At 49.6% G+C, this 13,266-nt stretch overlaps 4 protein-coding genes across 4 annotated transcripts; all 4 read right to left on the bottom strand.

Moving 5' to 3' along the window:
- Window positions 1-132: 132 nt before the first annotated feature.
- Window positions 133-3,521, bottom strand: N7455_004992 (putative G1/S-specific cyclin Pcl5). Its single transcript, XM_040957672.2, has 2 exons — window positions 2,386-3,521; window positions 133-2,314 (listed from the first exon to the last, which is right to left on the bottom strand). The coding sequence occupies exons 1-2, from the start codon at window positions 2,831-2,833 to the stop codon at window positions 684-686; spliced, it is 2,079 nt and encodes a 692-aa protein (XP_040811915.2). The 5' UTR covers window positions 2,834-3,521; the 3' UTR covers window positions 133-683.
- A 1,195-nt stretch (window positions 3,522-4,716) lies between these two features.
- Window positions 4,717-6,275, bottom strand: N7455_004991 (putative aminotransferase; the record flags this gene model as incomplete). Its single annotated transcript, XM_040957583.2, has 7 exons — window positions 4,717-4,772; window positions 4,821-5,328; window positions 5,387-5,464; window positions 5,521-5,841; window positions 5,907-6,036; window positions 6,094-6,127; window positions 6,194-6,275. 7 exons carry the CDS (start codon window positions 6,273-6,275, stop codon window positions 4,717-4,719), a joined length of 1,209 nt encoding a protein of 402 aa, XP_040811900.2.
- Window positions 6,276-6,842: 567 nt separating this feature from the next.
- On the bottom strand, window positions 6,843-7,514 carry N7455_004990 (uncharacterized protein; the record flags this gene model as incomplete). The annotated part of the gene is made up of 2 exons (XM_040957620.2): window positions 6,843-7,445; window positions 7,497-7,514. The coding sequence occupies 2 exons, from the start codon at window positions 7,512-7,514 to the stop codon at window positions 6,843-6,845; spliced, it is 621 nt and encodes a 206-aa protein (XP_040811956.1).
- Window positions 7,515-8,172: 658 nt separating this feature from the next.
- N7455_004989 (uncharacterized protein) lies at window positions 8,173-11,181 on the bottom strand (the record flags this gene model as incomplete). The annotated part of the gene is made up of 1 exon (XM_040957535.2): window positions 8,173-11,181. One exon carries the CDS (start codon window positions 11,179-11,181, stop codon window positions 8,173-8,175), a length of 3,009 nt encoding a protein of 1,002 aa, XP_040811881.2.
- Between the last annotated feature and the right edge of the window lie 2,085 nt (window positions 11,182-13,266).

Genomic DNA, 13,266 nt, shown 5'->3' with positions numbered 1-13,266 from the left:
TCTATTCTTAGAAACCAGGAGCTAATACCCGCCACTCCGGAATGACCCCACAGCCACACCTAAATTCCACAGCCACACATAGCGCCACCATTGACACCTGAATGACTCACCGCAGGAACCATGGATTCCAGTGCCATGGTTGCACGGTCAGACCTGTCATGTGCACATCTGGGCGGTTGCCTGGGCGCTTAGGAATACGAGAAGGGGGGGCCGATATCGCTGTTAAGCTGTATTTGGATTGACTATCCTATCCGAGGGTGAGAAACCCTCGGGGATGGCAGATATACCCATCCCCTAGATGGATGAGTTGATACAGGTATAATCAGGGCAGACGCCCGCTTTCCATCCCCCAAAGTAACCAGAGTAAATAAAGACCATAACCGTCCCATGCCGACCACACTCCGTTCGCAACCACAAAAGTAGATAAAAGAAAGGGAAAAAAAAGTGAGAGAACAGATGCACGATGCAAGTAGAAGACATGCCAGTCATCACCACATCGTACATATCGTGGGAATTAAACGCCCAAGTCCCAATACGTACGACCGAGTGCCCGAGAATAGGGGGTATGTACAACGGGGTCGGTTCGTCGTAGGGAAAACAAAGAACAAAACGACGGACTTTTTCTTTTTTTGCCTCGCACAAAGGAAATAAGAAAATAAGGAAATCCGCTAATAAATCGCAAGTTAATTCAAGTACTCCGCAACACGGAGGCTCGGGTTCAACGCGATCTTGCGTGCTTCGCTGCCACAGCAGGCACGTTTCATGCCTGCCGGTCCCGAGACTGGGCCAGTCTGCACAGGGGGGATGGAGGACCCGTGTTGCGTCATGAACGAGCGCGGGAACTTTCCATCAGGCAACACGGATTGGTCTCCGGAGGCCCCGAGGTTGATCAGATGGCGCACATGGTTTTGGAGCAAGAGATCGTCGGATCCAGTACGTCCACGTTTTCGGCACTGACGCCGTTCGGGCGTCGCGCCAGAAAGCTCGCAGAGACTCTGAGCAGCTTCGCTCAGGCTAGAATCCAGGGAAAAATTAGACAGGTCTGGGACCGAAGAACCCATGGAACTAGGATATTCAGGAGAGCCGTAGACACCGACCAGACAGCTCTCGTCAATTGGAGAGGCAACGGCCAGAGTCTTCCGGTTCTCCTTGAGGGAGTTGCTCGTGCAGCGCAATGTGGCCTTAACAGCCAGACGAGCTGGCGCCGAGCCAGCAGTACCCGAGGCGCTGGACGAGACTGATGACGACCGCGAAGAGCGGGACGACAGAGTAGAGACATCCGAAACCATCGAGTCAGGCGACGATGCCGAGGAGGACGAGCGAGCCAAAGATGACCGACGAGCCGCAGCCGGGTAACCATCGTACGATTGGGTCCGAGGGCAGAATGACAGGGGCGGGCGCTGATCGAGTGTTGATCGCGCCATGCACGCATTCTGCGCCTGAGACATAGCCGTACAGATGGATGGGCGACGGGAGTTGTAAGTAGCCACACTCGCAGCAGGAGTGGAGGACACTTGAGGTTGGGGGGTCATTTGTGGCGTGGGAAGCATCATAGGCCGTGGAATACCGGGCAAAGCCAAGTTGGCAAAATCCATGCGCGGAGTCGGCTCCAGGGTTCGCGGAATACTCCGAGCGCATGTCGGAGTTTGTTCGCGCGGCAAGGGGCGCACCGACTCGTTATTTGGCAGACTACGAGGCGAGAGGTATTCTGACAGACCGAGATCCATCCCACCCATCGCCGAAACCGGGGTCACGGGCTCTGACTCTACAAAGTCCAGTTCAGGAGTGAGTCTGGGTAGGACAGTCTGCCAGCACTGACCTTTACCAACAGGGGGTCCACCGGCACCAGGGGTAAGCTTCAAAACCAAGTCAGTCCAACGCTGAAAGGTTGCCTCATCGATGTGCAGGCGCCATCCGACAGCCTTGAGGAACATAAGCTCGTTCTGGTTAATCTCAAGAGTATTGAGGCCAGAAATCTTGCTCCAGGCACGAGCGGAGTAGTTGCGATCCTGCAGATACTTTGAAGCGAGAATCAACGCTGCCAGGAACATCCGGCGTCCACACTGCATCGCCCGCAAAGGCGACTGATCCCGAGGCTGCTCCTGAGTGAAGTCATGCGTGGGCACGTGGGGTTTGATTTTAATCAAATAATACAAGGCCACCTGCAAGGTACTGTAGCTAGTACGCGAGCGGCGGAGTGTCTCCTGAATAAAAGTGCGGAGAGGAAGAACCCCTTTGGATCCGGTCGCGGCATCACTGCGGGATGCTGCGGCGGAAAGGGGCCAGATGGTTTCAACAATCTGTGATGCGGTGTCTTAAAGGAGGGGAAATATTATTTAGCCGGGCGTACAAAAAAGTACTTGAGGAGTCCTTTTCAAGACTTACCGACGAGGTTGTCGACGAAGTTCACCTTCCGTTCCGACTGCCGTAGCAGACAGGGCGGAGGGCGCGCACTGGGAGCGCTAGAAGAATAACTGTTAGTGCGCCGAGGGTGCGTTCGCAGCTCGGATGGCACTACACCGTCCACCTTGGAAGCAGGTCCCTTGGCAAAAGCCCGGGGGCATGCTCCGTTCGGATTTCTTCCCGCCAACTGGCTATTACTCTCATTCTCCCAAATCACGTCAACCGGGTTGGTCGATGTCGAGGATATCGAACTCTGCGAGGAGACGCAATCGAGGGAGAACACAGATGAGGAAGAGGAGGAGGCTGAGGAGGAGATCGAGGATGCATAGGGGTGAGCGTGGTGAGACGCTGTCAATTGAGAACTTGGGTTTGAGAGGTTCAACCCCAAGACGTCCATCCCTGACATATCCGGGAGTACTGTGGAGTTCATATAGGGCGTTTGTGTGAACAAATGTTCAAATGAAGACAGCCGGATAAAAGCGAGATGGTCCGATTTTTGGAACCGTAAGTGTCAAGATACCGTTAAGCAGGGAACCGGGAACGAGAGCCGAGGAGATAGAAGCCGTCTTTGCGACGAAGGCGACGGCAGACCTTTAGATGTAGAGAGCCAGGTTGATAACCAGACGTAGAAAAATAAGCGGAACCGCCGGGTGTAGCGGTTAAAAAAGAGAGGTCAAAGGGGAAAACAATCAACTATAAAAACAAGAAAAGGAAAACGTATTCACGATCCGATCAACCAAGTGCTTCTGATATAAGAACCAAAGCAGGGGCACGTGGCGGTAATGACTCTTTCCGATGAGTGGTATTAGATGGAGCCAGAGACGGTGACGATGCGGAGGTCGGTAACAGCAACACAGGCGATCGGAACGGATGAATCAATAAGGTACATTTTGAAATGAGTCGTGTGATGGAAAAGGTGTTATATCAAGGCACCCAACGGACCGTGGACAGGCAGAACCACGCTGGTGGCTGTCTGTACAAGGCAGTCGTTGAAGCGGCTAGGCAGAGAGGGAGGCGAGAGTTCGAGGGAGGGGGATGAGGCTGAGGGGAGGCGAGATGAAGATGTTAGAGTCAGAGGAATAGAAGGGAAGAGGACATTTATGGAACGACTTTTACCTATGACTCTTTTCCTCTTTAAAATGGAGTTTTTGACTAAGAAGATGGGGGGGGGGGGCAAAAAATGGGAAGGGGGAAAAGAAAGTCACACTGTGGCGAAGAAGTGGGTGGCGGGTTAGGGAGATGCCGGGAGGCGCAGGGACCAACACGTATATAGAAATAGAATATAGTCAAATATTCTACTTCTTTATAATCTGGGTATAATCTCCTGTATAATCAAGAGAGGAACATTCTGAGGATGGGGTGAGAGGGGGAAAACCCGGATGCGGCGAAGAGACTCCGAGATAGGAGGGCAGACGGGGGAGGAGGAGAGAAAGGCCTTGTGGTACGACGGTGACTCACGCTTCTATCACCTCTTTTTTTTATATATACTATTATATACTATTATTCACTATTACATGCTATTACATCTATCATATTCTATCAGATAGTCTATATTCCATATCTATTATCGTGCTAATCTTGGGTTTCGTCTTATAACATGCTTATTGATTATCTCTACACATAAAAAGACCAGACCTTATTACCGAGAATGACTGGACTATGCAGTGACACCTTATGTTCGTGTAGCCACTCATAGTGTGATGAATCTTATTTTAAGAAAAAAAAATGAATACCATGTTAACAAATCAGCAAAAGAGAAATGTTCAATCTTCATTCTTCAGAAAGGGTTCATCATAATACACCACAATGGCTATAAAATCCATCCAGTCTGAAGACTCTGTCCCAAGTTCCACTGAGTCATAAAGCCGCTTGCCACGCTGTCTTCGCACCCTCGGCCAATCCACGCGCGGCTGTTAGGCTGCGATCCACTATCATTCCCATTATTTCATGATTATCTCTATGCTGATTGGCTGATGCTGTGATCGGCGTCGCTGGTTGGGGTTGCCTGCAGCCTTCCAGATGGAGCTGGGGAACCTCGGGTGAACTCAGATGACCTCACGGTGGGAACTTTAGGCTGAAAACAAAGAGATGTTTTACAGGGTTAGGCTTCAGGGTGGTGTGTAGATTATCGAAAGTTCAATATTCGTGGCCTAGAGATCACCCATTACTGGGCAGCCAAGTGGCAAAATATGCAGTCGGTGGGAGTTGTAGTGGGAGAAAAAGATAAATTCGGGAAAAAAAATATAGCATGTAGTCTTGATAAAATATATCCAGATAGCCCAACTATACTGTACATCGAGGTACACAAGCTATCTACAACGATCCAAGCACCTCTCGCAATATTTTTACCAGCCCCCGTACCTCGGCCTCTGTCCTTGTTAGTATCGAACAAATCCAATCGAGATATATCCACTCACCGGTGTTATAGTGCAGGAAACTGACCCGCACCACCCCGTCCTCCACATTGTCCAATCCGCACACGTCGGCCAGTAACCGGTGGCTGTACATATGACCACTGCGGAACCCAAAGGCCGATCGACGCTCAACCTCCTCCACAAGGCGCTGGCTGCCCACTCCCTGTACAACGAAACTAATAACCGGCACGCGGAGCTCCTTGCTGGCTGAAGGTTCACCGATAACATCAATCCGGCTATTAGAAGCTAGGAATTCCAGTAGAATCTGTTGCAGCTGCTCCTCATGCTCGGCCATCTGGGCCCAGGTCGTGCTGTGGTCAGAGCCAAAATACTCCACAACCTGGGGAATACTCTGTGTAAGCTCATAATTAGCCGAGGCGAGATTGAGCTTCAGGTCTAGCGTATCTGTGGGCTTGAAGAAATGCCCCAACGACTGGATCTGGTCGTGAACGCGTGATGAGGCATATAGCTGCGCCAAGTGTGGTCCATACACCTTGTACCAGGAGAATACCTAGTGGGGAGAAGATCAGCAATGAACCAGTCATGCAAAAGCTTGGGTTGCAATTTACGTAGAAATCCACGTCCAACGCCTTCACGTCGACCTGACGATGCGGAGCTAGGGCCACTCCATCCACGCACAGAAGTGCCTGTATAAGTTCGTGTGAGCAATGCCTGGAAACTAGTAGACTTCATAATTACTCACACGAGGATAGACATGAACAGTGTCTGCAATCTTTCGGATGGGGCTGATGGTGCCAGTGATATTGGAAGCATGAGGACAGGCTACGAGTCTGGTCTTATCGGAGAGTAGGGACTTCAACTCAGACGGATCGCACACTGGGTTCTTTGGGTCGGAAGCAGCCCACCACTTTACGGTCAAGCCCAACCTCTCTGCTATATGGACCCACGGGGAGGTATTGGCCTCGTGATTAAGTTTGGATAGGACCAGCTCATCGCCAGGTTGGAATTTGAGTGCCGTAGAGAGATTGTGCAGTAGCTGGGTAGTTGAGATACCGATACTGATCTGTTTCCGATTTCATGCATTAGCACCCGAAATTTGGGCAGTTCTGATACTTCTTGGGAATGTACCTCCTCGGGCGCGGCATTGGTGAACCCAGCAGCCACTTTGTATGCATTATCGTACGCATTAGTCGAAGTTTGGGAGACTTTATAGCTAGCTCCGAGCTGGACATTCGTGTTCAGCAGGTAATGACGGATGCTACGGCCGCGTCAGCATATACATGGAGCAATCTACAATGGGATCGATTGGACTAACGAGTCGGCCACAGTATCGAGAACCTGGCTTCCGCCTGTAGTTTAACAATCAGCATGGATCTCAGAGCTATCGTGGCCATGAAAATGGAGGCCCGTCTCACCAGCATTGTCCATATACACTTGCTCCTGCTGCAGTGCAGGGAAGCGAGAGCGAGCTGCCGAAACATCAAGAGTAGAGGCCATATTGAATAAGATCAGATTCGTTTGATATAGCTAGATAATAGATGTGATTTTTGGCGTGAGGATTGCAAGATACGAAGGATATCTGTCTATCTGTCCACTTGATGATTGTCTCGCCCGCTGAGAGGGGTAAACAGTGGAGCTGTTGACGGATTTTCTCCGGTCTCAAGCTCCGTTGTACTTCGATTTCATTATATCTCAAGTACCTGATAAGGGACATAGTGACTCTACATCATAGAGCTTGCGATCGATGGATCTATATGAAAAGAAGCAGTAGGTTGCCTCACTCGAACAGCCACCCACATTGCCTGCACTATAAAGAAATGGAACACAGCAATTTGGCAGGACTAAACAGATAGACCCCTCTCTTAAAAACCCATACATAAGCAGTCCTACACATAGCCAGGACATGGAAAACATGAATTAAATGCGAAGATTTTGCTTCCATCGGGTATATGTATGAAATCCAAAGCCAACAAAACAAACCCCCGTAAACACACACCAAGAAAGAAAATCCCGAAAGAACCACACAAGAGCAGCCATATTCACAAATATAGAACCATAATTACACTACCGGGAGCGTGAGCCCGCTGCCCCAGGCCCTCCACTTGGGGAGGCATCATGTACGACACAAAGAAGGTACTTCCGATCTGGCACAACGACGATCTCATGTTTCTTTGTGCGCATTCGAAGCAGCTTCACTTCCCCATCCTCGTCTCGATCGACACCCTCACCGTCCCGGTCTTCCTCACGTGCTGTGCCCGTCCCGTTCCCGTGGTCGTAGTTAACATCCCAATGGCTGTCGCTGGGTCGCTGCACAGTGAGCGTGGGTCGCGATAGCGAGACACCAAGCGCCTCGGCACTTGAGACATAAGCGAAGATGTGAGCAGCTAGTGTCTCGGCTTGCGAGGGTTGATAGGGCTGTGGCACGGTGGGCGAGGTAGGGGATGGGTCTGTGGGCTGGGCGGCGGAGAGAGGGTTCGGTTCAGTTGTGGATGGTGTAATTTGTGCGGTGCGAGAGCTTCCGTTTTCTTCGGTCATTTGTGCTAGCTGTCCTGTGCTTTGGATGATGGATCCGTCTTTGCGGGAGAGAATCAAGGTGGATTGCACGCCCGGGCGCGAGGTGAGGTGTGAGAGCAGCGCGGTGACATGCTGGGGGACCTGCTGTGTGCGCTTTGGGGTTTATTAGTCTTCCAGCACCTTTGGAGGAGAGGTTGCACTTACTTGTCCTGAGTTCGCCATGATTTGGGTGTTCCGCGGGGGAATGTGAAAAGTGTCGGTATGCGGTGTGGGAGGGTATGGTTAGGGATGGGTTAGACGAGCACTGAGTATCTCATGTCTTTGCAATTGCTGTTTCCGCTATGTACTTTCCTCTAGCCAGAATGATTGGAGCGCATGGAGTTCAAGAAGTTGACCAGGTGCACTTGGGCGTCTCCAAAATAAATGACTAAGCATTTGGATGGGCACAAAAATATCCATCCATGGATGGTAGATATAATCCTCCTGTAAAGACCTCTAACTTCTTCAGAGACTGGTGAAATGACAAAATTTCAATTGATAACTCCATCTCTATCATTAAATATCTGCCAAGTAGTAGTTTCGATTATGAGAGAGCTTCATACAGTGAACTACGTCAAGCTCGACTGGGAACTATATAGATCTGATTTATTGTTGCTTGCAGTGATATATAGCGTAACATTCAGTGTAATATCATAAATCCAAAAAGAAAATCAAGAGTCAAACAGGATGGTATCATAGAAAATATAAGCAAAGATAGACAGGACCGGGATATGTAGAAATAGAAGCCAAAAAATCATCACAAGCCAATAAATGAGTAACATCGTTCCGTCAGAAGCATGAAGATATAAGAATATAAGGAAAGAAAAAAAAAGATCGTTATTTATCGTTTGCGGGCAATTCGAGCTCCACTCAAACTAGACTTGTCCGACAGCCAACCAGACTCGATGTCTTCGATCATGTTGTCCAGCTGTTTGACATTTGGCCGGGTGTCTCGGTAGGAGCTAGAAGTCTCAAATCCGCTGTGCTCACTGCTGCGAGAAGAGCTGACCCAGCTATCAGGTCGTGATGTATGTCGGCCGGAGTATTGGTGCGTAAAGGGAGCGTGTGAGGGGCCGGATGACATGTTTGGGTCGAGATTGAGACCCTCGAGAGGGTTCTTAACTCCAGCGTTGAGCGCCGCCATAAGAGCAGCCTGTAAGATCTGGTTCTGGCGTTCTAGATTCGCGACCCGGTCCTCGAGGTAGTGATCCATTGGAGGAGGAGCGCGGATATGCTGACTGCTTTGAGAACCCCTGGATCTGTGGGTTGATTGGGAATATTGTGACTGAGGAGACGAAGTCTTCTCCCGACTGTGGGTGCTGCGGCTTTGAGGTGTCATAGGGCGCGGGGGATTGGGGTAACGAAGTCGATTGCGGGAAGGCATCTGCCGTGGATCCCTTGTCTCGTATCCTCGACGTGTTGATTCGAGGTGGTGGTATTTGTCGGCCTCCCGGCGCGAATGTTTGGTGTCTATCTCTGGACCAAAGACCTCATCGTCCGATGATGGAAGCGGAGACTCTGGGCGAGATTCAGGGCGGCTTTGTTGGTATGTTTCGGGGAAACTCTCATGTCGAAGGCTGCTCCCGGAGCTGTCGCTCCGGGATAAGGTCGGACCTCGGTAGGGCCCCGGTAGAGGATGTGCCTCCATGTTCCTCATTGGTGGCGGAATAGCCACATTAGGCGCAGTGTAGTTGCGTTGGCCAACCTTTCGTCCAGGAGGCGGAGGAAGCGGGTGCTGAGGTGGAACTGATGGGAGTGATGCAGTGGGCGGAGGCGATGGCAGACCAAATGGAAGGTTGTTTCGACCGACTTGGGAATTGATCTGAAGCTCCTTCAGAACAGCACGTTTGCCATTGGATTTTGTAGGGATAGAGTGTCCTAGGACAGGAGAGTCGGCCAAAGGCTGCCCCTCTGAGGCCTTTTCATCACATTGACTTGAAGGGCTTTCGGGGAGCTCTTGCATTCGAGGGATGCGCACGCTTGACACACGCCCTCTCGGAGTGCAGTGTTCCGGGGTTGGCTGGTAGTGTTCTGAAAGCGAAGTGGTAATCAAGCTTTCCTCGTCTTCGGCCATTGACCCTCCAGCATCAACGCTACCAAGAGCGATTACCGGGCCCGAGTCAAGGGCACAAGGACTGTCCACAGCGGATTTAATCTCGCGGTCTTCAACAAGTGTTGCCGACGGAGAATTCAGACTGGAAGACAATGGCTCAGAGTCAGTCGCTCGAATAGACCGAGCGTTACCATCCTGAGTAATCGGCGAGCATTTAGCCTCGGGCAGTGATGGCAGAGGCCTTGTAGGTGCTGGGAGAGGAAATGCTTTCAATGTGCCCAGACACAACGAGAGCGGCCGAATTTTGGTCTCATCTTGCGAGGTAGAATTCTCTAGTGCTTTGTCTGTAGAGAGTGCCGCTGCAGAAGAGCTCGCAGAAGGCACAAGAGCACCTGAGCATTTCGGTTCTGCCTCGCTAACTGCAACATCTTCAAGACCACCCGATAGTTTTTTTGCCTCATCTGAAGCTTCGGGTACGTTGTCAGAAGGTCGAGTCCGTGAGCTGGATGCCGGAGATGCGGGCGATGCTGTGGTATTTTCGATCGTTTGATACCGAGGAATCGACGAATTTCTCCATGCACCCTTGCTAGATTTGCGAGGAGGTGCAACATCAGGGAAAAGTTTCAAGGTAGGTGACAAGGGTGTCACATTGCGAAGAGAAGATTGTTCTGGCTGGGTTCGCTTTCGGTTATCAATGGAGGTCCTGGGTTGTGACTCTATCCCATCCACGCCCACGGATGTATTGGTGGTAGTGACTCGTGAGACAGGGTCGGCACGGATACTCGACTCTGCAGAGCTAGATGGCCGTTGGACTTGCTCATCAATTGACTCATTCCTATAGGAATGACTGGTAGAGTCTAACGAGGAAGCTGGTCGAGTGATATTTTGAGGGCTAAGGTCTGCCCTAGAACTTGACGTCGGGATAGCTGGTGGGGATTGGGAGGTGGAGTGATCGGTTGGCTGATACGGCGGCGGCATAGAATCGTCGAAATCGGAAGTGAGTGAGACTGCGACATCGACCATTGAGCCAAAGTCATCAAGATTCAGAGATCCCAAGCGACGTCTTGTTTCAGTTGGTCGTATGTCGGTATCGACTTTGGCTTGCAGCCATGGCTGTCCAATGGTTTCCACATCTTTCTTTGATTTGGAAAGAGACCTAGAGAGAGACTGTGATAGGCTTTCTTTTGATCGCTTCGCCTCCTTTTGTCCCTTCGACTCCTTTGGTAAAGCCGTAGCTGGAATAAGATATCCTCCCCTTGTTAGTGCTTCGATCTGGCGCTGTTGCTCTTCTTCCTTTGACCTGGGAGTTGATTCCTTCTTTTGGCGTTGGGTAAACTGCAAGAGGCGACGACGAAATGGCTTCAGATCCTGCTTTGGATCTGGTATCGTTTCAGGTTTGGGTTCCTTAGGCGAAATAGGAATGGGGAGTGCAGTGGTTGTATCGGAAGGACTCGAGGGTTGAGGTTGAGAGGGAGCGCGAGAGCGTGATTGAGGTTGAGATGGAGATTGAGATGGAGGCGGGGTCTGAGAGGGCATATTTTGAGTCTGGAAGAATCGAACCATGTCCACTAGGCTTTCATTTCTACCAGCTCTTTCAGCGGTACCTGCTGATCGGGCTTCTGGTCGCGGAGTACTCCCGCCTCGAGGCCTAGGGGTGACCAGAGGCTTAGGCGGTGGCCCAGTCTTTGTGGACGTCATATTGGGGAGCCTGCGTTTCGAGGGAGGATCAGGTCGATAAGTCCGAACAATTGGGCTTGGTGCGACGGCGTAGGCATGCAGTGAATCAGACTGATGCATAGGGAGACGGAGCATCAATTACTGGCTGGCTTTGCAATCCGACGATTCCCGGATGCCGACATAAAAATGCAGGGTGTTCAACGGGTAAAGCAATAGACAATGCTATACTTCCCAAGTTAGAAGACGAACCGAGGCAATGGCTCGGGAGCAAGACATGCTCACCTGCTTAAGAGGGCCAACACGATAGGGGGCTGAGTGGTTATATGGACGCGCGAGGAATATGATATGTCGACATAAGCTGACACCACTATATACAGGGGGTGTCGATATGTACAAAGTCGACCAGAGTTGACGAGGTGGCGTTCTGTATGTGAGAATCAAAAGCGAACAAAAGTCGAAACTGCGGGACGGAAATAGAGAGAGTTTAATAGGATCTCAGGTGAGCTGTCGTATCCTTACTTGGAGGGGATCCTTGAACTAGGACACAGGAGTAGCCCCCCCCCTTCTCGGAACCTGGAAAGGCACAGATACACAGGTTGAGGCTAAAATGGTAGTACAAATCCGAAGGATAGGTCCTGCAGATAATGAAAATGGGTTCGTCCAAAGGGATTCGTCCAAGCAAGGCCTTGTGGGGAACCTTTCACTCTAGACAACTCTACCCGTCAAACACGCTGTGGCACTTGCGATGTATAGTTTGGGATCGGGAAGGCAATATGACACAGCGCTATGGTAAACTCGCTAATGCAGCTGCATGTTGCCGTCTGGGATTCAGTCCTTTTTTTCATTGTGTTTATTGTGGCAGGGACAATGCTGACCAACCACAGACCAATCCTCAATTGAACTGTTCTTCTTTAATTGCATTTTCTCCTTGTTGTTCCCCTTAGATATGAATGTAAGGGGCCCCGGGGAAGAGAGAAAACGTCAGGCCGCCCTGTACTCCGTATTTCGTACTCCGCACCGGATGTGAGGTATCAAATCCAAAAGATGTCAACCCAAACACTTAACTTAGCGTGATGTTCCCGAGCAAAGCAAGAGCTCAGATCAGACCTTTGCAGATCCGAAGTTTTACGGATCCTCCAGACGGGTAGAGACAGCCGATCATGGTCGATCTTTGCGCAAAAGTACGTGTAGATCGAGGAAATGAGAGGGTGAGATAGCTCACACTCAATTCTTGAACTATTGGAAATAAATAGGGTGATATTCAATAACATAATATTTTTAATTTAAAATCATTTGAATGATTTGAATAATGTATTAATATATCAATATGTACATAAGCACATATAGGCACATAGGTACATAGGCACATAGGTAGGCACTGTACAGAGTACAAATCATCGGTGGATCTCCACTAATATCACTATTGATCTATCCATCCATAGGTATCATTTCAACTTTAGGAATCAAGAGAAAGTCTTAGGGAAAACCTTGGATGTGAGACCCATTCAATTACAGAGTACTCCGTATTCCGTAGAAGAAATAGGATTCTGGAATGAATCATAAAATTGAACTTTCGTCATTATCCCTTGCCTCGATCCCTCCCACACATTACCTATATAGGTAGTACTTCGTACACCATAACCATCTCTATGATTTCCCTGCATTAATCTCCGAAAAAAACGCTCTTCTTCACACATGCAGTGTTCAACTTCATGGTCCCCCAATTTCCCGAATCCTTAAATGACAATAATAAAAATAAAAATAAAAAGAAGTGCCAGACCCACGCTACAAGACATGTCAAGTCTTTCCCCTCTTTGTCTCAAATGTGTAAAAAGATATCCACTTCCAAGAACACAAAGAAATGGTGAGCGAATAAGAGACAGACCTAGGTATTGCGCACATACACAGCAAACATGTTCATTCCAAGCCTTTTTACTTTTAGCCTTTGGGCTGGAATCGAGAATTGACTCGGAGTACGGAGTACTTATGTTGTACATGTACAACATTCTAAATGAGTTGTAGCCTGTCCAATAATAGATCTACAAACTTAAATGTTTGCCTTTTTAGGGTTTGCGAACAAATAGAAGTTCAGTTCTCTATTCCCAGATTTCTAAAAAATGATTACTTTTTGGATAATGTTAGATTATTTTGCTGGTGATTTTCTGGCTTACAGGGATTAATGACTAAAATCGATATTCTTTGAAA

The sequence above is a fragment of the Penicillium solitum genome (assembly GCF_028829755.1).
Source record: "Penicillium solitum strain IBT 25940 chromosome Unknown utg000003l_segment0_segment0, whole genome shotgun sequence".
NCBI classification, from domain to species: domain Eukaryota; kingdom Fungi; phylum Ascomycota; class Eurotiomycetes; order Eurotiales; family Aspergillaceae; genus Penicillium; species Penicillium solitum.
This window is presented reverse-complemented; position numbering and strand designations above follow the sequence as displayed.